At 38.2% G+C, this 22,639-nt stretch overlaps 1 protein-coding gene across 1 annotated transcript in view; it reads right to left on the reverse strand.

The window, feature by feature from the left end:
* Positions 1-280: 280 nt before the first annotated feature.
* Positions 281-22,639, reverse strand: part of LOC122808107 — a 39,438-nt gene continuing 17,079 nt past the window's right edge. The window contains exons 2-3 of the mRNA XM_044079079.1: positions 12,089-12,290; positions 281-1,524 (exon numbers count right to left, since the gene is read on the reverse strand). Coding sequence (XP_043935014.1) covers positions 1,194-1,524; positions 12,089-12,290 — 533 coding nt within the window. The 3' untranslated portion in view covers positions 281-1,193. The remainder of the gene's footprint in view (positions 1,525-12,088; positions 12,291-22,639) is intronic.

Here is a 22,639-nt window from a genome sequence, read left to right on the forward strand (position 1 = left end):
TCTCACCTTCCTATTGGAAGTTGGAAGAGTTATGATTTTGTTTATGCAATGGTAATGCCTATTAGCTTTCCAGATCTTTGGGCATTTTGCAATGGTAATGCCTATTAGCTGTCCAGATTTTTGGGCAGATGTGCATAGTTAAAAGAACCTGTTCTGCAATTTTCGATCTCTGCAGTTTGATAGATATGCAATGGATACAGCCACATTATTTCAACGAAGACCTTTATTAACCTTAACATAGAATGGTACAAATGATGCAATAGCAAAGTGTAATGGTGCCATACAGAAAACAGCAGCATTATGTGTTCATTTTATAGCTACAAGAGAGACATAATTGGAAAGTAGAGTGACATAATGTGATTTATGATCATGGCTCCCCAGATGCAACACATCTGGATTTAATCTGCGTATTATACTTAAATGTTTCTATACCATGGTAATAGCATTAGTTTAAACATGCTTTCCATATTATTACAATGCAAGCATTTTCTTCAAAGCTGTGTGAATTGGTTGCAAATTCCTGTATAGCATCAGTACTCAGAACTGCTGAATGTATATAATGAAACATTTTTTATTGGTTATCCCCAAAACATTTGCTTAGCCATTACACTACCATTACTAGATGAAGTAAATATTAAAAAAGAAATCCTAACTCTCATTACTCAAAATGAGGACAAAACTTTGCATAATTAGGAGCAAAGGTGCAGAAAAAGTGATGCTTATAATATATTGATAGTATTCCCTTTTAAAGTTTGTACAATAAAATGATTTATATTTATATATGCACTTTATAAATAACATGAATTCTACTATTCTAATGCATTATTTGACTGGTTACCTACATTTCATGAGGGACAGAATTACTTTTTCTTGCAAAATTAGTGAAATCCTAAAAATTAAGAATAATTGAAAGGCACATAATTTTATATACTTAACGAAGTATTTTGCAATTTTAAACTAATAAGTCACTGATCTTAGCATTTGTAAGTGTGGTCTAGAGATCTGGCATTCATTTGAAGGGGGATTGCAGAAATCATCACGCTTACTGTTGTTCAGCAATGATAGTTGAGCTAGTACAGCAGCAGTTCAATAAAAAAGTAAGCAGGTGTTTCAGTTTCAATATCACAATCGTTCTACACTTTAATTTCACAACTTTGCAAATTCTTGGCACAGTAAAGACATAATTTAACTTGCTATAACATGTTAAACAGCAATAACATTATCTGGATAACAAGGTAAAATACACAATTGAAATGTAGAGAATTCAACCCAGAAGCTAAACTTGAGGCTGAGGTGAAGATAGCTGGCTTGTCCTCTGCTGAAGCTGAGTGAGGAGGACCAGGTGCTTTGGTTGCAAGATGTGCTGTTGAAGTTGTATCTGCATTCTGGTTTGGCCCAACATTTTCCAGTAGTGGCTTATTTTTACTGACGTTGTTTACTTGTAAGACAGAATCATTTTCCCGAGTAGCAAAGTAAAGTGCTTTTTCAAGCCTGTATACAATGCTTTTCATCTCAAAGAAAGCTCTGTATTTAAACAAAAAAAAAAAAAAAAAAAAGAAAAGAAAAAAAAAACATGAAATAAAAAAAAAAAAAAAAAAAAGATGACTTCTGCATCGTTTTATTACATTAGTACAGTATTTTATATATGTGATTGCTTTAAATTGCATTTTATTACAGAGAAATCCTAATTAGTCATCTAATGCAAAATTATTTCATCTTTATTTACATATTTCTGGAGTGACGTTACTCATTACAACAAAGACTTATTTTCGGATCAGAGTTCATCATTTCAAACTGGGTTTTTGCAAATTGTTGAGGATGCAGATAAGAAAGATATCTCTTTTCAGAAAAAGAAAAATATAATCCCAAACTGCTTCTAATTCAAATTACTGCACTTCAGCAAAACTATTAAATGAGCCATTGAAACTGTATCAGGAGAAGGATATGGTAATTTTTTAAAAATTCTGATTGAATGTCAATAGTTGCATATGACATATAACAGTGATAACAGCTCTATAAAGCATGTGGCTACTCTTTGCATTAAAAAAGCTGCTAAAATATAAAATAAGAAAATCCCAAAAATTCATCAAATTGGGCTTCTCCCAACACATGCCCATTTGCAATTCAGGAAATATGTTGGCTACAATGAAATAAGACTTATTTATTAGTTAATTTGCATGTTTCTTGAATCACAATTATTACCACAATGTGCAGTTTATAGCTGATCTGCACATCACGGTACTAACCTGGTGCTCATACAGGCACGTGCATCCCTCCCAGTCATTCTCTCGCACTCACAAGTACACACACACACACACACACACACACACACACACACACACACACGCACGCACACACACACACACACACACACACACACACACACACACACACACACACACACACACACACACACACACACACACACAGATACACCACAGCTCCTATAGCTGCATTACCTCCCTTCATGTAGTTCCACCCATGAAACTTTAGTACAGTTAGGGCAAAAATCTACTAGGCCCTGGTGGTCTAATGTATTTCCCCTGCCCCTGATTCCTGTTACAATGTTGATGTCATTAAGGCAGTTTACAAAGTAATCCCTGGGGTCCAGCTATCTGCAAACATTGACCCCTGTTATGATTTTAGTTCTATAACAACACTTAAAGTATCCCTTGGCTTCTAGTGCATCCCCTTCCTCTTTATCCCCATAATACCATTGATAATAATAGCACTTAATCTAATTCCAGGTTATCTAGTGCATCCCTGACCTCCTTATCCCCATAATACCATTGATAATAATAGTACTTAATGTAACCCCAGGTTATCTAGTGCATCCCTGACCTCCTTATCCCCATAATACCATTGATAATAATAGCACTTAATGTAATCCCAGGTTATCTAGGGCATCCCTGACCTCCTTATCCCCATAATACCATTGATAATAATAGCACTTAATGTAATCCCAGGTTATCTAGTGCATCCCTGACCTCCTTATCCCCATAATACCATTGATAATAATAGTACTTAATGTAATCCCAGGTTATCTAGTGCAACCCTGACCTCCTTATCCCCATAATACCATTGATAATAATAGTACTTAATGTAATCCCAGGTTATCTAGTGCATCCCTGACCTCCTTATCCCCATAATACCATTGATAATAATAGTACTTAATGTAATCCCAGGTTATCTAGTGCATCCCTGACCTCCTTATCCCCATAATACCATTGATAATAATAGCACTTAATGTAATCCCAGGTTATCTAGTGCATCCCTGACCTCCTTATCCCCATAATACCATTGATAATAATAGTACTTAATGTAATCCCAGGTTATCTAGTGCATCCCTGACCTCCTTATCCCCATAATACCATTGATAATAATAGCACTTAATCTAATTCCAGGTTATCTAGTGCATCCCTGACCTCCTTATCCCCATAATACCATTGATAATAATAGTACTTAATGTAATCCCAGGTTATCTAGGGCATCCCTGACCTCCTTATCCACATAATACCATTGATAATAATAGTACTTAATGTAATCCCAGGTTATCTAGTGCATCCCTGACCCCCTTATTAACCATAATACCATTGATAATAGTAGCACTTAATGTAATCCCAGGTTATCTAGGGCATCCCTGACCTCCTTATCCCCATAATACTATTGATAATAATAGCACTTAATGTAATCCCAGGTTATCTAATGCATGCTCCACCTCCTTATTCCCATAATACAATTGGTGCCATAATAACCCTTAAAGTAATACCTGGTTATCTAATGTATCCCCCACTCTCCAATCTAGTGTATCCCTCACTCTCCAATCTCAGTAGTACCACAGATGCCACCAGAGTACTTTGAAGAATCAATCCTGATGTCTGTTGTACCCGTGAGCCTACAATCCCATACTGCTATTGCTCCCTATATGGTACTTTAAAAAATTCATCTCTGGTATCTAGTGTAACACCTCCTCACCTTCACCATCACCCCCCATGCTCCCATTACTGTTATGACGTCTGTGCCAGTATGGCACTTTAAAGAATCACCCCAATATCTAATTTGACCCCCCCAACTTGTGATCCCCAGTACAATGTCTGTGTAATAAGGCACTTTAAAGAATCACCCCTGGTTACTAGTGTAACCTGCCAACCCCCATTCCCTGTTATGATGTCTGTGCTGGTACTGTACCTTAAAGACTCATCCAAACTGTCTAGTGTAACTCCCCACTCTCTAATCCCTGTTATTATGGCTCTGCCATTAGGGTGTTTTAAAGAATCATCCCTGATTACTAGTATAACCTCCAAACCCCCATCCCCGTTATGATGTCTGTGCTGGTACAGTACCTAGTGGTCCATCCCTCCACCAGATTAGTGTTAGGCAGTTGAGCACAATGTTTTGACTGTGTTCAGTACTGTGATGCTGATCTACACAGTCAAGTCACGTTTTGAATCTCTCAACCATATAAATGCCTTCCTGGAAGTGTTATGGGGGCGAGACCACATATGCCTCTCCCCTCAGAATGCCTCATTAGCATTCAGCATGGCCATGGAGCCAATCCTTTGCATTGCTGAACTACGTAAGGATAGTTGCTGAATCAAGGACAGGTACTGAGAGATGTGCATCTCCATGCTCACACCACAGTACCAAAAGGAATTCAACCCAATGTTTGAAATGTATAACTTGTTTAATTTATCCTGGAGCTATACATACTATAGTTAAACTGTATTCAGATAAAATGCATACATTACTCCCTGCCAAAGCTGCCTTCCATTTTTTTGGAATTTAACTGTTTTCTATGTATTTTTGTTTAATAAAAGAACAAAAAAGAAAATCTTATTAGATTTGAAATGCTAAGTTTCAGATAAACTTGATCCAGGAATATTGAATGTTCTTTTAGTTGAACTATAGGCATTATGGAATTTGAGCAAATGGAAGCAATAAAGTATATTTACAAAGAAGGCTAAAAAATACACATTGCCTTTGCAAAGCCATTGACCTCAAATGCCATTTTTTTTTATGGGGGACTTTATGATAAGTGACATACTTGAGTATATAAGTATCTAGCTGAATGTCCAGCAACTTGTATCAGCTGAAGAGATGTATAAAAATGGTACAGCTGCCCACAAGAGGGGTTTACATAGCAATATATAAGATTATGTTCCACAGGTAAAGAAAAAGCTACCAGTTGCAATGCATGACAGGGCATTGGGGCTACTGTTTCTCAATGAAAGAAAGCAGGACGTCTATAGTCTGAATGTCCACCACAATAGCAGGTGGGGAAAAAGCCACGTAGGGAAGCCAAAAGAGGTATTAACATGGTAGTAGTGCAATGATTTTAACTGGAATTGCTACAGATTATCCCAACAGTCTGCACCTTATTTTATAGCAGGTAAAGAAACTATTGCTAAGAATCCTACTGCATCAGGCATATGTATGGTTAAAAAGAAACCACAAAGGGTTAAGCCTGCAGTTGTTCGAGGAGATAGTATTAGTTACCCTAGAAGTCTGCTGTCATTAGGGTTATGTACATCTTCCAACTACCACTGACCAGTATTCTCTTGGATTTGGAAGGGAAGCTTGTGGTTAATGATATCCTGGGAGCAGATCTGACTGGAAAATTACCTTGATGATGCATTATTTTTGTACAAGGAAGTACACAAAACAAGGCATCAAGATAAGCATATGGAGACGGCATTGCAGGGTGGCACAGGAAACAGACAAACCTCCTATAGGGGCTGCTGATGTGGCTACTTCAGTAAACATACTACTCAGCAGCAGGAAGCCTGAGTTTGAGCCACAAATGTCATAAATTACCAGACTGTTTCAAATTTGCTACTTTGGGAGAAGACATGGTTGGTAGCAGTAAGTTGCTGTCTGTTGCACAGTTTACATGAGACACTGGTATCATACATCTCAAATGACCAGATTTTAACAGATGTCCAGATTTTTGCTGCATATTTTTGTCCTGTACCTCATAAAATTTGTGGTTTTATAACAAATCATTGAGGATTGAAGTCATTAAGTAATAACAGACATTTGAGAGTCAGGATTCATATCCATCAGAAAATGCATGTTAATAAAAAAACATTTATTCTAGCAACTTTCTAAGTTTATAAGAGCAATATTTAAAATCTGTCTCTATCTTTGGCCTTTTGTCCTCCAATTATTTTTATCTCTCTCCAGATTTCTTGTTCTAAGAGGTTGAGAAGTTTGCCTGGTATTTCCTTTGGAAGACAAACTGAGGAGGACCAGGATGAGAGCTTAAACATGCAGATATGAGAGAATAGAAACAAACACAGCTCTATGAGCAGGGATGAGAGACTAGTAACAAGCACAGCTCTCTGAGCTTATACTGCAGGGATGAGAGAGTAGTAACAAACACAGCTCTCTGAACTTATACTGCAGGGATGGGAGACTAGTAACAAGCACAGCTCTCTGAGCTTATACTGCAGGGATGAGAGAGTAGTAACAAACACAGCTCTCTGAGCTTATACTGCAGGGATGAGAGAGTAGTAACAAGCACAGCTCTCTCAGCTTGTACTGCAGGTATGAGAGAGTAGTAATAAGCACAGCTGTCTGAGCTTATACTGCAGGGATGAGAGAGTAGTAACAAGCACAGCTCTCTGAGCTTATACTGCAGGGATGAGAGAGTAGTAACAAGCACAGCTCTCTGAACTTATACTGCAGGGATGAGAGAGTAGTAACAAGCACAGCTCTCTGAGCTTATACTGCAGGGATGAGAGAGTAGTAACAAGCACAGCTCTCTGAGCGTATACTGCAGGGATGAGAGAGTAGTAACAAGCACAGCTCTCTGAGCTTATACTGCAGGGATGAGAGAGTAGTAACAAGCACAGCTCTCTGAGCTTATACTGCAAGGGTGAGAGAGTAGTAACAAGCACAGCTCTCTGAGCTTATACTGCAGGGGTGAGAGAGTAGTAACAAGCACAGCTCTCTGAACTTATACTGCAGGGATGAGAGAGTAGTAACAAGCACAGCTCTCTGAGCTTATACTGCAGGGATGGGAGACTAGTAACAAGCACAGCTGTCTGAGCTTATACTGCACGGATGAGAGAGTAGTAACAAACACAGCTCTCTGAGCTTATACTGCAGGGATGGGAGACTAGTAACAAGCACAGCTGTCTGAGCTTATACTGCAGAGAAGGGAGACTAGTAACAAGCACAGCTGTCTGAGCTTATACTGCAGGGATGAGAGAGTAGTAACAAGCACAACTCTCTGTGCATATACTTCGGGGATGAGAGTAGTAACAAGCACAGCTCTCTGAGCTTATACTGCAGGGATGGGAGACTAGTAACAAGCACAGTTCTCTGAGCTTATACTGCAGGGATGAGAGAGCAGTAACAATCACAACTCTGTGTGTATACTTCAGGGATGAGAGTAGTAACAAGCACAGCTCTCTGAGCTTATACTGCAGGGATGAGAGAGCAATAACAATCACAACTCTCTGTGCATATACTTCGGGGATGAGAGAGTAGTAACAAGCACAGTTCTCTGAGCTTACACTGCAGGGATGAGAGAGTAGTAACAAGCACAGCTCTCTGAGCTTATACTGCGGGGATGAGAGAGTAGTAACATGCACAGCTCTCTGATCTTATACTGCAGGGATGAGAGAGTAGTAACAAGCACAGCTCTCTGAGCTTATACTGCAGGGATGAGAGAGTAGTAACAAGCACAGCTCTCTGAGCTTATACTGCAGGGATGAGAGAGTAGTAACAAGCACAGCTCTCTGAGCTTATACTGCAAGGGTGAGAGAGTAATAACAAGCACAGCTCTCTGAGCTTATACTGCAGGGGTGAGAGAGTAGTAACAAGCACAGCTCTCTGAACTTATACTGCAGGGATGAGAGAGTAGTAACAAGCACAGCTCTCTGAGCTTATACTGCAGGGATGGGAGACTAGTAACAAGCACAGCTGTCTGAGCTTATACTGCACGGATGAGAGAGTAGTAACAAACACAGCTCTCTGAGCTTATACTGCAGGGATGGGAGACTAGTAACAAGCACAGCTGTCTGAGCTTATACTGCAGAGATGGGAGACTAGTAACAAGCACAGCTGTCTGAGCTTATACTGCAGGGATGAGAGAGTAGTAACAAGCACAACTCTCTGTGCATATACTTCGGGGATGAGAGTAGTAACAAGCACAGCTCTCTGAGCTTATACTGCAGGGATGGGAGACTAGTAACAAGCACAGTTCTCTGAGCTTATACTGCAGGGATGAGAGAGCAGTAACAATCACAACTCTGTGTGTATACTTCAGGGATGAAAGTAGTAACAAGCACAGCTCTCTGAGCTTATACTGCAGGGATGAGAGAGCAATAACAATCACAACTCTCTGTGCATATACTTCGGGGATGAGAGAGTAGTAACAAGCACAGTTCTCTGAGCTTACACTGCAGGGATGAGAGAGTAGTAACAAGCACAGCTCTCTGAGCTTATACTGCGGGGATGAGAGAGTAGTAACATGCACAGCTCTCTGATCTTATACTGCAGGGATGAGAGAGTAGTAACAAGCACAGCTCTCTGAGCTTATACTGCAGAACATGACAGGGAGTAATGGATGCTTTTATTCTCAAGGCAGGGAAATCTTTGTAGAGCACAAGGGGTTACATTACAACAGATAACTGGAGGGTGAGAGTGGGAAAAATGAAGCAGCAGTTGATAACCTCAAGGAGGTGATAAAAGGCCCCTTTATTCATAACCCACGATGGCCCCTTATGGCCACATAGATATAGAGTGTACAGAAAGCAAGCATATGTAAAATTAGTAGTGATCAGATACAGGTAAAGATCTGAGTGGCTACACAATGATATGTCAGCAGTACCAAAACATTGGCAAGTCAGGAGACAAACTATGACTGTCAGGCCTTTGAGTGTTACTGCTGAAACATTTCATATTTTTTATATACATCTTGTGGATCCTCTTAACATCCCAAGAAAAACAGGTAAGACATATAGCTTGGCTATGGTAGATTTTACTACTCAGTACCCTAAGGTGGCGACTTTGAATCTACTCTGCAATAAAGGTAGTAAATGATCTTTTAGAAATTTTCAATAGGGTGTATTTTTCCAGAAAATCCTGATAGGTAGAGCAACCAACTTTTTCTGCTTGGCTGTCCATAGAAGTGCTACGAGTAAAAGTAGCTCAAAACTAATCCCCTACTACTCACAAACAAATGGTCTATTGGAGAGGATTAACACAACTTTTAAGTTTAAGGTGAGAGCATTCAGGGGCAAGTTTATGTCAGAGTCAAAAAAGTATGTGCTACATCTTCTCTTTTTCATACAGACAGGTACCCCAAAAATCTACACATATTCACCATTTGAACTACTTTATGGTCACAGGGTGAATGAGTTCCTTCACTTAATTTGTGATAAATAGGAATGTGAAAGTGAGACCCACAACAAATTTATTGTGGAGCGTATGATACATTTTGGGACTAGCCTTGCAGTCTCATGGGCTGACAAGCTTGTGGAGTGGCCAGCAGGTGCCAGAAACACAAACTCCATTATGCTAACATGATGAAGCTGTAGCATGACAGAGAGGTATAGATGCTCAGTATCTGTGCCCGGATGTGAAAAGACCCCTAGGGATACCTTCTGTAGATGTTGTTGGCAAGGTTTAAACTGAATCTTCAGTGGATGAGCTTGCATTATTACAACAGCTTTTTCCTGGCCAGGTTGAGGTAACCCAAGCGGTGCTACAAGGCCTTGGAGAAATGTCCACTGCTATGCCACAGTATATTCAACTAATGGGCCACTATCTAATCACATGAATTCAATGAACAGTCAAAAGGGTAGCATTATTTTTAAGCCTGAAAGATGCAAGTTGGAAATGGCAAAAGGGTTTTATCATGTTAGAAAACATGCCTACAATGATATAAAATGCAGAAAACATGTGTGAAATGTATAGTTATTCTTTTAGTAATGATGCATCTGCATATTCTAGAAAATAAATGTTTTCAGAGATGACATACACACACACACATGCAGACTTCCCTATATCTAAACCTGAATTATCTTATCTGACATGGAAGTCTGTGTGATCTAAGCAGCATTACTTAAAAAAAAAAATATATATATAATATATATATATATATATATATATATATATATATATATATATATATATATATATATATATATGTATGTGTGTATGTATATGTATATGTATATGTATATTAATTTGGTTTTCTGTTGTCTGGTTTTGTTTTATATTATTTGGTAAAACCCAACTAGGTGGGGGGCTAGCCCCAACCTCCCCCAATGTAGGGGCTGTGCCACTGCCCCCCACCCCCCCAACTATATATATACTAACACCAGGCTCACATTACAGTGGGGAAAAGGACATATAACTTTGACTTGCCTTAAATTTGTGTGTGTGTGTGTGTGTGTGTGTGTGTGTGTGTGTGTGTGTGTGTGTGTGTGTGTGTGTGTGTGTGTTTTAAATATGAAACTTATAACCTGCAGAAAATGTCAAAGCAGTGTAAGAGTACATTCCTCTTTGTTTACACTGTGAGTTTGAGGGACATTTAAACAAGCATGTAAATAATAATGGGTCTTTAAATGGACACTGGAGTAAAGGGAATACAGTTAGTAATGGAAGGCTTATTCAGGCATGGCAGATATTGGTTGATAACTTTAGAAAGCATTGCACATCTGCAGAATGGCCTTAATATAAATTGCCCTTCAGAGATCATTTGGTGGTCGGAGTTGCAGAGCAAGATGCAATAGCCATCAAGTATTTAGTAACTGGTGCCATGCATATCCAGAAACCATTGCATCTGACTGTTGTGTATTATTTATTGGTCAACAGTGTAGTTTGAGATCATAGCCTTTGACCATCAGAAGTTAAACTAAATCAAAGTTTGTATTTATTTATTTACTGTGCTGAGTTCAGACATGAAACTCTAATAAAGACGGTAAATAAGGAAAAGGCCTTAAATATTCTTCAGCATGCATTACTCTTACATTTTGGATCTCCTCTACACAACTATCAAGTATAATGATAATGTTAAAATGGCGGCACAAAACTCTTAATCTACAGTCATAGAATTGTTTGTTCTTTTTGCTCCTAAAAGTGCCATCTATGTTAATGGCATTTGCCCCTAGTCTATCAAGTACTTTGAAAAACATTGTATACATGTATTCATTTATGCAATGGTTTTATTCTGTTTTAGATGATGGGATATTATCATAAAAATAAGAGTTTGTTAGCATTTTATGGTGCTATTTGTAAAAAAGGTATAATTGTAAAAAAAAACTTGAGAATAAATTTGGGATTCCTGTCTTTTTTTTAAGTATGTTCATAGGTTTATAGGTTCATAGGTTCATACTAGGCTATCTGCCCTAGGGCATTTATAAGCCTAGCCAGAGTGTGTATGGCTTTCGCCACCCATTTTAAATTAATTTTGCTATGCCCTTTTTCGAGGTTAGTATACTGTGCCTCTGTCTAACAGTGACACAGAAGTGATACCCGGGGTAAACCTACGATCTCCCATCCACTCATCAAGATTCCTCTCGAAGAGAGTCAATGAGGGACTCTTCCTAACCTGGACTGGGATTTTATTCCAGAGTGAAGGGAGCCTCTGGGTTATGAATCTGTCCCTCCAGCATGTCCTATTTATTTCAGTGCTGAGGTTTAAGTCCCTCGAGCGCGTAGCTCGATGGGAGTTGGATTTTCTGAGGTGCAACATGTCCATTAATTGTGCTATCAAATCTTAGCAGGATAAAATTTTTAAATTATCACCAGAAAAAGGAAGATGGCTCCAATTCATAGATAACTACTCAAGACTAGAATTTTAATATGACACATTTTAAAGTCAATAATATGGAAATCTAATGATATTAAATACTGAAATGTATGAATAAAAACATTTGCTTGTTTAAAGCCTTCATTTTAATGTAAGCATTATGAGCACTGTACTACGAGACTTATAAGGTAGAATGTAAAACTATTATCCAAAAAATAAATTAAATAAGTATGGTGAACACTGTCATTACATGTAAAACAACAAGACAGTTTAAGAGACAAATATTCATAGTTTTTATGAAGAACATGGCTATGCCCTTACATCAGAGTTGCAGATCCATTATAAGTAACATTGACTATCCATGTTGCAGAAAAGGGTAGTAGATTAGATCCTTGGCTAGCAGGCTTGGTCCATTCATTAGGGCATCCTCCATTACTGTTCAACCACTGACCTACTGAACCAGTGGAGACATTCATCTGTAGCACTACCGCATCAGGCTGTTTTATGGTTGCATCAACAGTTACTGTATAACACAGAAAAGAATAAATTAGCTCTTTTACTATGATATCAGTAGTGAGTTTTTTTATAAAATTCTGCATACAATAAAGAGACTTGTACACTACTACTGTTAACATTTGTTTCTGAAAGCAGATTATTGATCTAAAAACCCTCAGTTACAAAGACAGAGTCATAGCTCACTCCCTGAACAGTGTCCTTGATATGCTTTCACAAGAAATCTATGTCTAGCACGTTGTACCATTAAAGACCCAACACTACTGCATATATCATACCTCCACAATGTAAAGAGGTCCACAAAAATTTAAAGTAAAAAGTTATAGCTCCACAAACACACATATAAAATACATTGGAGGGACAGCTATATTACCCAACAGTTGCCTAATCTTTGGAGCTACCTTTGCATGTTAGGCAAAGCATCACCCTTACTTCTTTCAAAAATAACCTAGATGATTAGATGGGAATTTGTGAATACATTTGGCCTAGTGAGATTTGCCATCCTTGAAACTGGAGTTAAATTGTGAGAGCAGATACTCTAAGACAAAGATGGTATCTTATTTGTCTTGTAACTTCTATGAGTCTAACCACAAATTTGCTATATGGAATAATTACAGATAATTTAGGAATATATAAATTCCGTCTAAGCAAATTATTTAAACTTAAAGGAAGTAATTACATTGTTGAGGCATTTTTTCATTGGTTCATTGGAGTGTACTAGGCTAACAACCTCTAGAGCCTTCTTAAGCCTAACCATATATCCCAAATCTCTGACCAAGTTCTGGTACAATTGAGAAGTGTAATCTTGGGAGATGAAACATTTACAAGCAGAGGACTGGGAGATAAATGATTTGCAGATTGCCTGTGTCCATTAGAGACAGAGGTGGCAAACCAGGGATGAATTTCCTGTTCCCCATCCAATTGTCCAAGTTATACTTGAATTGGGTTAGGTAGGAACCCTGCTTCACATGGATGGGGAGCCTGTTCCAGAGAAGGGATAGCCTGAGATACATACCTGTTTCTCCAGCAAGTCCTATTTATATCACACTTAAGGTTTAAGTCTTTAGAATGGGTAATTCTAGTGCTGTTTGTTTAATGGATATACAGGAGGTTCATCAGGGTGGGGTCTGACAATGCCTTGTATGCCAGACATAGATCTCTCCTGAAAAGCCTGTAGGATACATAATATAGGGATAGGGCTTTGAGGCCATCTGCAAAGGACATGTAACTTATGCTCTGTATTCTTTTAATGAGAAATATCTGCAAACATTCCAATTGTTTTGATATGCCTGGTTAAGTACATACCAAAGGGAGCATTGTATTCAATGACAGGTCTGATGAATTCTGAATATTGTGCATAAATGACCTTGGACCTAGATGCCATGCCTTTGTTTATAAGTTGTACAGCATAGAATGATATTCTCACTACTACAGACGTGATGGTCAAAAGCTAGATTACTGTCTAGGTGTATCCTCAAGCCCCTGACTAAAGGGTCGACCTTTAGGGGTGTGTTGTCAATATGATAATTACTAGAATTAAATGACTTCCTGAAGGATGCTATAATAAATTTCTTGGCATTTAGTTTTAATCAAGTTATTTGTCTGTATCAGCCCTTCCTGAAGAACATTAGTGTCCGTGGGGGATACAATGGCTGCTCTAATCTGTAATTGTCTGCAAATTTGATCAGCTAGAGGCCATTGACTTTGGCCTTGGCTTCAGAGAAGTCCTTTTGTAGTGTAGCATTTAGAAAGGGTACTTCTAGAAGAGAAGAACAAACTCAGTCCTGAAATTAATGACATGGTAAATTGCTTAAAAGTTATAAACAAACATATATGGTATAATATCTGATTTTATTCTTTATAAATATGCAAAGCTTTGTTTGAGTCTTACATATTTTGACAAAGCTATAAAATGCTATCTGTTATAAATATACATGTACACCATGAATCCAAAAATATTTCCGGATGTTGTAAGAAATCATGTTCATATGGATCTACTTTGGAAGCTCGAACTTTTAAAACTTCAAACTTCGTATGGTCAAGATCATAACTCTGAAGCTTTGAAAGTTTGAAACCTCAATAATAATAAATAAAAGCAATTTTTTTAATGTTTATGCAAGGGGAAGCCCACTCCATCCCCCACACCCCTGCTAATTAAATATATCAACTCTGAGATCTCACTACAGTGATGAGAATGGTAAATTCCGCATTCCATGCTGGATGGCGATCTCCATTTAAACCATTTGAAGTTTTAAAACTACAATCTTATGGTCTCGACCATAAGAAGTTCAAAGTTATGAAACTTTGAGCTTCCAAAGTATATCCATTCATACATATGTGATGAGTTTTATGTATTAAATCCATGACAATGTTTGCAGAAATATTTGTGATTAAAGTTATAGATCATAATACTAAGCATTTTTAAAAATAATGCGGATACATTTGCCAAAAAGTTTACTCCAGAAACATGTTTATAACAGTTTCAAATGAATACATATCATTTAATGTTTCTTCTCTGTATTCATAAGTGAAATAAGTGATGACCTTTCCCCTTATAACCTTTCTATGTACTCAGGTGAAGGTAGTGACAATAAATCTGACTTCAACAAAAAATACAAGCTTCCTTCACTGCACTATGCAATTGGATGTGTACTAATAGGGTCTATATTATAACCTCATATAATTAAAAGAGCGAACACACTTTAATCGACCCCTGAAAATCGAAAGAAAACACTAAATCCCAAACACACGGAACAGAGATTTTTTTCCCAGAGGGAAAAAAATCACTGCTCCGCAAAAAAAAAAAAAAATCCAAACACAAAATAAAGTGGAGGACGTTGCCCACCACATCCCCCAGGAATGCTATTTTCCATGTTTCAGAGCACAGATACCAAAACTTAAAGCTAGACCCCTTCCTAATTATAGGATAATAGGATCATAGTATCATAGGAACTTACTAGGCTAATGGCTCTAGGACCCTTACAAGCTTAGACAAGTCCTATCCTTATTGCCATGATCAGCACCTAATGCCTGTGTCCAAGAGGGACACGGGTGGAACCCCCAGGGTGAATTTACAGCTACCCATCCAGTCATCCAGATTGCTTTTGAAGAAGGACAATGAGGTGTTCTGTTTGACATGAAGTGGGAGTCTGTTCCAAAGTTGTGGTAACCTCTGTGAGACAAATCTGTCCCTCCAGCAGGTTCTTTTAAAGTCAAATACCAGGTTAAGGTCTTTAGAGTGAGTGACTCGTGAAACATTTGACTTGCAGATATGCAGCATTCCAATTAAGCAGGGTCAGGGATTGCCTTGCATGCAAGGCAGAGATTGCCTCTGAGTAGTCTGTATGAAACAGAATAAAGTGACAGTGACTTCAAATGATCTACATAGGACAGATGCTGAAGACCTTGAATTTTCCTTGTGAGGAACTTTTGTGGTTTCTCAAATTGCTGCAGGTGCTTGAAAAGGTACATACCAAAAGGGGCATTGTACTTAATTTTTGGCCTGATGTGGGAAGAGTGCGGGGAGGTTATAATTTCTTTTTTTTTTCTGGAGGCAATACCCTTACTTATGATATGAGCAATATAGAATGCCCTTCTTACCACTGTGGAGACATGGTCATCAAAGATAATGTTGCTGTCAACCAATGTGTCAAGGTCTCTCACCACTGAGTCCATACTTAGGGTGTTGCTATTAATGTGGTAGTTAGCAGAAACATCACAATTACTGAAAGGTATGATAATACATTTTTTGCATTGAGTTTAAGGCCATGATTTTGACACCAATCATTTGTTTGTGTAAGACCCTCTTGTAAGATGTTGACATCATTTGGAGAGTCTATGACCACTCCCAGTTGGCAGTCATCAGCAAACTTTGTCAGCCACAGATCTTTAGTTTTTGCATGTACTTCAGAGAAATAGATTCCAAACAGTAGAGATCCCAGGACTGATACCTGTGGAAGACCACTGGTTACTGGTATGCTGTTGGAAGTGGATTCCACTATTTTGACTATATGGGTTCTATCAGTGAGCCATTTAATGACCCATCTAATGATATATGGGTTGATACCTAGCTGAGTGAGTTTTTCAATGATGCCTGAGTGGGGGAGAGTATCAAAAGCAGGCTGTATGCACAGATTTCCCCCTCTTCCAACACCTTGGGGACTGTCTCAAAAAAGTGCACCAGGCTTAACAGGCATGGTCTCCCTTTGACAAATCCAAACTGAGTAGTGTTAAGTGCTTGGAGTTTACCTATATCTTTGCTGATAAGGTGCATGATGATTCGCTCCATGACTTTGCAGATAAGGCTAGTCAAACTAATAGGTTTATAAGTCTCAGGGTCAGTGGAAGCACTACCTTTGTGTCCATCATCAACATACCATTAAGGTTGTTAATAAAGCTATACAGCAGCTTAAACTCTGCTAAGGGATTACTCACCTTCTTTCACCAGTTGCACGACAATCCACAGGAACGCAATTCACATATTCCTGAAGAACATGACTTCCTTTTAATAGCTTTCCATTCTAGGCACAATACACATATTGTCCTGACTGCAATAAATATAATTTGCAGATTTACCGTGCCTGCTGATCTCGAGACCCACCACCGTGTTTTAACGTAACATGTGGATTCACTGCCCACTAATAGTACAGCCACTCTATTATTTACAAGACTCTTATTTAAAATAACCTCAAAAGGACTATGTTCCCATTAAAATCATAACTGAGATTTATGAATCCAAGCTACTCCCTGAGAGACAGTAAGGATGATGCCATTCTCTTTGGTAGACTTTGGTTTAAAATTACAGTAAGAGAAAGAGTCTTTGCTAATCTTCAATGAGCCATCTGGAATCACCTGTAACAGCAAAACACTTTTGAGCAAAAACTTAGTAAATACCTAATGAAGGAGCATACCTGCACATGCTTTTAAGACAAAAAATAAAAAAGCTACAAGTGCACACCCACCTATTTGATTAAGTTAAAATTTATCAATATTCAGAAAACTCATCTTTTTTCATTTATGTATATTTTGTATGTTTTGCATAACCATTTTTCTTTGTATATATTTTTTCCATCTATATATACTGAAAATATGTCATTCTTTTTTGTTCTAATACTGATCTACTCCAGAATAATATATATATATATATATATATATATATATATATATATATATATATATATATATATATATATACTCAATGTAATCTGCGCCTGCAAAAAGCACTTGATATTAATGCTTTTATTAAGTTTTGGAAACTGATCTGCTCTTAACTTAATCTGCCATGCTGATTCACAGTACTCCAAATGTGTTTTATAATCACAAAACGTATAAAACACATTTGGAGTGCCATGAATCAGCATGGCAGATTACGTTAAGAGCAGATAAGGCTCTGTGATTTAATGAGAACCTTAGTTCCTCATTTATTACTGCATTGTGATTTAATAAGTGTTACTGGTACATTTTTGCATAGTCTGCTACCTTAAACTGCAGTAGAATTTTAATAATGAAAGTTTTGTTTTTTTCTGCTCCAGTACTTGGACATTGATACTTTCACAGTGCTAATATTCTAATTTTGCTTCTACTGTTTAATATTCTGCTTAAAATTTACCTACTTAAAGTTGCATTCCAGTGCCTTCTTTTTTCCTGTTCTTTTCCCCATCCCCCACTGAGACATTAAGCTAACGCTTCTGAAAGAGCTACAATATTGCCTTCATTGGATTTGATCTTGCTCTAGCTAGCCTGCTTCTTCCTTGGAGAAGATTTCCCCAAAAAGTTATCTATTTGTATTTTTTAGTTTCTTCTGAAACCTTAGTCTTGCATCTTAATTTGCAGTGGTGGGAACACTGTGTTTCTACATTATACTAAACTTCTAACCACAAGTAGAATTATTTGTAAAAGCTAGTTGCTTATATTTTAAAACCCGCTGGCCCTTAGTCTTGCATTTTCATTCATAGATTTCTCAGAACTGTGAACTACTCCCAGAGTTGAGCCTCCTTTACTCATCTATTACTGTATTTTTTCAATAAACAGCATTACTGATACATTTCTGCATATTCTGGTGTGTTAAACTGTAGTAGAACTTCAATAGTGAGAGTATTGTTTTTGTCTCTTCCAGGATTTAGGCTTCAGTGCTTTTACAATATTGATATTCCAGTCTTTCTCCTACAGTTCCATATTCTGCTTATCATTTACCTGCTTAAAGTTGCATTTCACTGCCTTCTGTTCCCCTGTTTTTTCTGCTTTCCCCATCCTCCATTAAGACATTAAGGTAAAGTTTCTGAAAGATCTCCAATATTGACTTTATTTAATTGGATCCTTTTCTAGCATGCCTGTATCTGCCTTGAAGATTTTCCCCCAGAAATTATGTTTGCATTTTTCAGTTTGTTCTGTGACCATGCTCTTGTAACTAAACTTGCAGTTGTGGGAAGATTGTGTTTCTACATTATATTGCACTTATAAAACCGCAGTTAGAACTACTTGTAAAAGCAAGCTGTTTGTATTTTAAACCCTGCTGTGACTTAGTCTTGTGGTTTCATTCACAGTTGTGGCAGAACTGTGAAGTAGTGCTAGATTTGAGCCTTATTTACTCATGTATTACTGCATTTCTCCATAAACAGTGTTACTGGTAAACATCTACAAAGTCTCGTGTCTTGAACTGTTGTAAAATTTCAATAGTGAGAATATTGTTTTTTTCCTGCTCCAAAATTTGTGCTTCAGTGCTTTTACATTGTTGATATTCCAGATTTGCTCTAATAGTTTTATATTCTGTTTATGAACTTACCTGCTTAAAGTTGCATGTCCTTGTTGTCTGTTCTCTTGTTCTTTGCATCCTCCCCATCTCCCACTGAAACATTAAGCCAAAGTTTCTGAAAGAGCTCCAGTATTGTCTTTATTTGATTGGATCCCTCCCTAGCTAGCCTGCTTCTTCCTCCACTCTTTATCATAATCTGATTTCCAAAGTTCCTCACTCACCTCTTTCATTGATATTGTCTGTTGTATAAGCTGTTTATGTACTCTTTCTACCCATTGTTTTCCCTATATCCATGATCTGTGATACTGAGTGCCCACCTCTTGCTCATTTTCCCAGAGCTCAGTAAAGTTTGGTCTATTGAGGATTGATTTTAACAACTGGATGTCTTTTTGGTATCATTTTAAGGGGATTTAATATTTGTTACTGGCAAATTTCTGTATAGTCTCGTACCTTAAACTGTAGTAGAATTTCAATAGTGAGGCTATTGCTTTTTTCTGATCCATGATTTGTGATTCAGTGCATGGTTAACAGACCACATTGCTTTGCCAAGGATGTTCTAAACCTGTCCACTCTAGTTTTTCAAATACTGGCTAAGAATTTAGCCACCCCCATAGTGCATTTTTAGGCAGTGCCAAATTGAAAATCCTACCAACATAGCAAAATCAACTCAACTGAATGTCAAGGTGTTACTGGTCAATGCCAGGACACTAAATAAAAAAGTATTCTCCTTACAAGCCTTCCTCACAATATAGTTTATAGACATCTGTGCAGTTAATGAGACATGGTTTAAAGTGGCAGAGAGTACCCTTGCAGTACAAGGATTCAATGCTTTCCACACTTTTAGACCAGTAGCCACAAAGGCAAGGGCTAAAAATGGGGGCGTCTTGATATACATCAACAGCAAACATATCACTATGTTGGTCAAACAGTATGATACTTTGGAGTTCCTCCACATGCAGTTAACTATAGACAACATCCCATTTCATATTCTAGCCAATTATAGGTCAACCCCTAGGTCCCAAGAAGCTCACAATACATACCTGGACCTCTTGGAAACACTTACCATCCAATCTAACACCCTGTTCATGGGAGACTTTAAATACCTTTCTACAGACTTGGAATCTTACTCATCCTCAAAGCTACAAGCACAGAGATTGCTGGACCTCATAAATACAAACACCCTTGACCAAATAGTGAATACGTTCACTAGAGGCTCCAATATACTGAACCACGTACTGACAAATATCAGAGAAAGCTGTAACCCCCCAGGTCTCATTCTCCCTTGTAATGTCCAACCATAAAGCTGTCTCCTTTGAAATAAATCTCTGTAACCCCAGTAAAACCAGTTTGAGTTAGCAATTATTCCAAGGCAAACTACCTTTTAGCATGTAATACTTTGTCAAAATTCAATGGCCCTTCAAACTGCAGGAACACAGCAAACTACACTGAGTTGATCTCAGACACTTTGTACAACCATATTATTTGCTTCATAGATACTGCTGTACCTACCAGAAGTAAGCCCAAAACTAGCACCAGAAACAAACTGCCCTGTTGGCATGCCAAACTAAACAGGATGTAAAACAAAAGGAAAACAATTATGGCAGAAATCAAGAAGGTTAATTCTCATTAAGATAAACACTCTGTCATCAATCTAAATAGGCAACTAAGAGGTATGATTAGGTCAAACAAAGTCAACTTTGAAGTTAAGATAGCCTCCCTTGTGAAAGATAACCATAAGGATTTCCTCAGCTATCTCAGAAACCTCTAGGGCAGCACACAGAAATGTACTGAACTTGTGGTTAATGGTGCCACATTCACCAAGCTTGGCAATATAGCAAACTTGTGAGTGGACAAATTCAGTTCCACATTTACTCTCCTCTCAACCCCAGCCACCCCTCAAGAAATAGCCTTAAATATAACCCCTCCATTTATACCTAGGGAACATGTACTGGCTGCACTTTCAAAAGCTAAGAACATAGCCTCAATGAGCCCTGATAGCATCCCAGAATTCTGCTTGAACAGTCTAAAATATGACTTATCAGGACCTCTGGAGTAACTATTTAATTATAGTCTTAACACTAGCTTTGCGCCCTTAGAATAGAGGACTGCAACAGTCATCCTCCTTCATAAGGAAGGGCCTTCAACAAATCCTGAAAACTACAGAGCCATTAGTCTGACTGGTCTTATATGCAAAGTCATGTAAAGAATTTTCATTGAAATTATCATCAAGGACACAGGAGACCTCTGGGCATGGCACATCAAGGACATAGGAGACCTCCAGGCATGGCATATGTCCCTCTTTGGCTTTGTCAAGGGAAAGTCTAGTCATGCTTACTGAACATGGTAGACTTCTTTGAAAAGCCAATGGATGAGAAGAAAGTGGTGCCTGCTGCCTACCTAGATCTGGCTAAGGCTTTTGATACAATACCCCACTCGGGCATTCTCAACAAACATACAGAACTAGGCATAAATACCTTTATAACACACTGGTAGCTAGCTGACACACTGATAGGACCCAAGAGGTTATGATCAGTGAGGCCATCTCCACAAAGAGGCCAGTCACCAGTGGAGTGCCTTAAGGCTCTTAGCTGGGTCCACTCCACTTTGGCATCTACTTTTCACAGGTCAAAGCCAATGTAAAAGTCCTCTGGCTGGCCAAGTTCACAGACGATTGCAAACTGGGAGCAGTTATTGAACCTCCTGACGATGAGAACACCTTTCAGGAAGGTCTAACAGAGACAAATGCTCAGTGCCCAAGCCATGGCTTAACACTCAATAAAAAGAAGTACAATATAGTACCTTTTAGGAAATTGACCATCCCAGCTAACTATGTCATACATAAATAATCCTAAAAGCTGATTCACTAGTTAGGGATCTGGGAACGCATGTAGACAGCAACCTAGCCTTCAACCAACATGTCCCCAAGGTAGTAAGAAAATCATTCCGTGTTGCTCAGCTTATATATAAGATCCTGGCAGGTCATCATACTATTGCACTCAGCCCTCATCAAACCCATCATACAGTATAATGCCCCTTTCAGTATGTACATGACCAGACACATGCAGCAACTGGAACATCCACAAAGGTTCCTTACAAAAAATAATACAGGGAGTAAACACATTGCCCTATGCTGATAGCCACAAAGCCTATCTCTTTTTCTTGGCATCATACAGATTTCTAAGATGATCTTTGCCTAGAGTACAGGGCATCCCTGGAGCAAATTTTGATGAACCTTTTGCACTGCCACAAAACAAACAGCATCAGAACTACTAGATTAAAAGACCTACATTTTGTTTGCAAATAAATAGGACATTTTGGAGAGAAAGATATGTTTCTAATGGAATTCCTATTATCTGGAACAGCCTCCCTATTCATGTGAAGTAGAGGTCCTAATTAAACCTATTTAAGAGCAACTTAGACTAATGGATGGATAATTGGAAATTCGCCCCTTTTATGGTGCCCATGTCTCTGATGGATAATGGGAGTCAGTAAATAACGCTTATATACATCATATTTATGGGTCACACTTGGGTTGCATGGCTAGGCTTATAAGGCATTTGACTGTTTGCATTTAACTGTCTCTGCGTTTTACATGTTAACTTCCTACC

The sequence above is a fragment of the Protopterus annectens genome, chromosome 8.part0, assembly GCF_019279795.1.
Source record: "Protopterus annectens isolate FY-2018-M chromosome 8.part0, PAN1.0, whole genome shotgun sequence".
Taxonomy (NCBI): Eukaryota; Metazoa; Chordata; order Ceratodontiformes; family Protopteridae; genus Protopterus; species Protopterus annectens.